The sequence below is a fragment of the Dromiciops gliroides genome, chromosome 2, assembly GCF_019393635.1.
Source record: "Dromiciops gliroides isolate mDroGli1 chromosome 2, mDroGli1.pri, whole genome shotgun sequence".
Classification (NCBI taxonomy): domain Eukaryota; kingdom Metazoa; phylum Chordata; class Mammalia; order Microbiotheria; family Microbiotheriidae; genus Dromiciops; species Dromiciops gliroides.
Window position 1 is genome coordinate 448,572,483 of NC_057862.1, and position 3,213 is coordinate 448,575,695.

Here is a 3,213-nt window from a genome sequence, read left to right on the forward strand (position 1 = left end):
AAAAACTCCCAAGTCTCCAGGGGCGTGGAATTGTCCCAAAGCCTCTAAATTCTGGACTTAAATTTGAGTTCAGAATTAATTGAGATTATGAGCAAAATACTGCCTTAGATCCAAGGGTGTTTGTCTTCAGGGTCTTGAAGAGCCGTTGAACATAAATAAAACTGCAGGAAAAAGCCCCTCTCTGGATGGAGCCAGTTTAATAGCTAAAAAGCTTATATTGCAAAGGTGGAAAACATTAAGAGCTTTAAATGTTACAGAGCAGTGGGCTGGCCTGACAGATCTGGCTAATCTTGAAAGCTTGACTTTCTATGAATGAGAAGCAGCAGTAATTTAAAGCAACATGGACCCTTTTTAAATAGTTATGTCATGAAGACATTGGTCTGAGACTACATCCATTGGGTTGGCTGTGGAAGGCTCTGCCTTCCCATCCCCACTGAGTTGAGTTAGCGTAAGTGCATTGAGTTCTCAGGCTTATTGTTTTGTTTTGGTTTTGATAGAATGACAGGTCCTTAACAGCAAGACTGATTTTTGTCTTTGTACCTCCAGTGCCCAGCACAGTGGCTGACATATGATGAGTACTTCCTAAATGATTGCTCCTTGCTTGCTTAATTGACTGAGGAATTAACTTAATGGGAAAAATAGAACCAAATTGGTTTTTTAATCATAAAAGTATTTTTTATTATTTTCTAGTTACATGTAGAGACAGTTTTCAACATTTGTTTTTATAAGATTTCTAGTTCCAAATTTTTCTCCCTCCCTCCTCCCCCTTCCCCTTCCCCTTCCCCAAGACAGCAAGCAATCTGACGTAGGTTATATATGTACAATCACATTAAACATTTCTGCATTAGTCATGCTGTGAAAGAAGAATCAGAGCAAAAGGGAAAAACCTCAAAAAAGAAAAACAAAGTAGAAATATGGTTCAATCTGAATCTAGATTCCACAGTTCTTTTTTTCTGGATTTGGAGAGCATTTTCCATCATGAGTGCTTTGGAACTATCTTGGATCATTGTATTGCTGAGAAGAGTCATGTCTATCACAGTTGATCAATATACAATGTTGTTGATACTGTGTTCTCCTGGTTCTGCTCATCTCACTCAGCATCAGTTCATGTAAGTCCTTCCAGTTTTCTCTGAAATCTTCCTGCTCATGCTTTCTTACAGTACAATAGTATTACATTACATTCACATACCACTTGTTCAGCCATTCCCCAATTGATGGACATCTCCTCAATTTCCAATTCCTTGCCACCACAAAAAGAGCAGCTATAAATATTTTTGTACATGTGAGTCCTTTTACCTTTTTTATGATCTCTTTGGTAAAAAGACCTAATAGTGGTATTGCTGGGTCAAAGGGTATGCACAACTTTATAGCCCATTGGGCATAGTTCCAAATTGCTCTCCAGAATGGTTGGATCAGTTCACAGCTCCATGAACAATGCATTAGTGTAGAACCAAATTTTTGATGTCACATTAAAAGCAGTGTGGTACAGTGAGTGGATAGAATGCTGGTCCTGGAGTAAGGAAGACCTGGGTTTAATTCCTCTCTCCATTGTTCATGGGCTTTGTGATGATGCCCAAATCACATAATCTCACCAAGCCTCCCCTTTTACAGAGGAAGAAACCGAGGCAGTTGACTTAAATAACTTGCCCAGGGTCACACAGGGAGTTAGTATTTGTGGATTTATTTTAATTGTGGTCTTTCTAACTCTAGTTCCAGCACTCTATCTGCTCTACCCCCTAGATGCCATGGTGTGGTAAAAAGGACAGTGTAATCGGAAGACAGGCTCAAAACTCATTTCTGCTCCAAAGCCTAACTAAGTAATCTTGGGTAAACTACTTCCTCTATGTCAGTTTTCTCCTTTAGACAAGATCAACTTATAGGTCCCTTCCAATTCTAAATCCTATAGTACAATCAATTAGAGAAAAGTACAGCAGGCTCTGTGTCTTTCTTCCTGCCACACCTCCCCTATAATGCCTTTCCTTTTCCTGTCTCCTAGTTCCATGCTTCATGTTCACGGAGGATGAGCACCTCTGATGTGAGGGCTTTTGAGTCCTTTTCAGTAATGCTAATCCACCTTCACCCAATGGCCATGAAGGCAACTGAAGCAGGCTCTGTGGAGTGCCTAGAGCTTGGTCAGATATCAAAGACGCCAAGGGTTATTGCCAGTCGTCTTGACTTTTGTCCTGCTGCTGAACTTCAATGACTCTGGAAGAGAGAGTGAGACTGATGACTGTGCAACTCTGCAAGTCATTACATCACCTATCATCTGCTATTTTATTCCAATATGGTGGTTTCATTGGTCTGCTTCAAAAACAAAAGGAATGGCTATCATGGCCGGAAGGCTAAAGAAGACCACAGGTCTCGTTGGACTGGCAGTATGTGAGACCCCACGGGAGTGGCTAAAATTATTATATACAAAGATTCTTGATGCTCTTGAATTTATGCCCTCAACTGTGGCATATAGAAAGTACACAGAACAGATTACAAATGAAAGACTGAATATGGTGAAAGAGGAAACAGATCTTCAGAAACTAGAGGATAAGCTTCAGGCTGGCCAGCTAGAAGAGGTGATTCTTCAGGCTGAAAATGAATTATCACTGGCAAGAAAAATGTTGACTTGGAAACCTTGGGAGCCTTTAGTGGAAGAACCACCAGCCAACAAGTGGAAATGGCCATTATAATCAATGTTAAATATCTATAATGTCTAATTTTAAAAAAATCATTAAACATCTGTTTAAAGACTAAACAAAAAACAAAAAACAAAAGGAACAACAGTTACAATAACAGCTCCATCCTGGTCACCTTGCAAGGCTTAACTTGTCCCCACCTCCACCAGGAAGCTTTTCCTGTTCTCTAGCCCATCTCCCCCCTAACCTGCCCTTTGTGTTTTGAACTGCTATGGCACTTAAAACACTGGAAGACTAAATTACATACCGTCACATTTTGTTCATTTTGTTTCCTAGTGGTTTCTAGGGATTCTTCTTCCTTTCTCATTTCCCAAGAGAGGTTTAAAAAATGCCAGAATCCTCCCTCCTCTGTCCCTCCTCCTCCCCCAGCCCCAAAAGCAACTGCATTGGGACAAAAAAATGAGCAGCTTATATATATTTCTGAATGTCCTCATTTCGTTGGTTATGGAATGGCGATAGGAAAGAGAGCCAAGGCAGTAGAATAGAAAGAACATGGGATTTAGAGTTAAAGGACTCATGCTTGAGA

The 3,213-nt window shown here is 40.3% G+C and overlaps 1 protein-coding gene across 1 annotated transcript; it reads left to right on the forward strand.

Annotated features, from left to right (window-relative positions):
• Window positions 1–2,330: 2,330 nt before the first annotated feature.
• Window positions 2,331–2,718, forward strand: LOC122742604 (NADH dehydrogenase [ubiquinone] 1 alpha subcomplex subunit 5-like). The gene has a single exon (XM_043986932.1). It carries the CDS (start codon window positions 2,331–2,333, stop codon window positions 2,679–2,681), a length of 351 nt encoding a protein of 116 aa, XP_043842867.1. The 3' UTR covers window positions 2,682–2,718.
• Window positions 2,719–3,213: the final 495 nt, after the last annotated feature.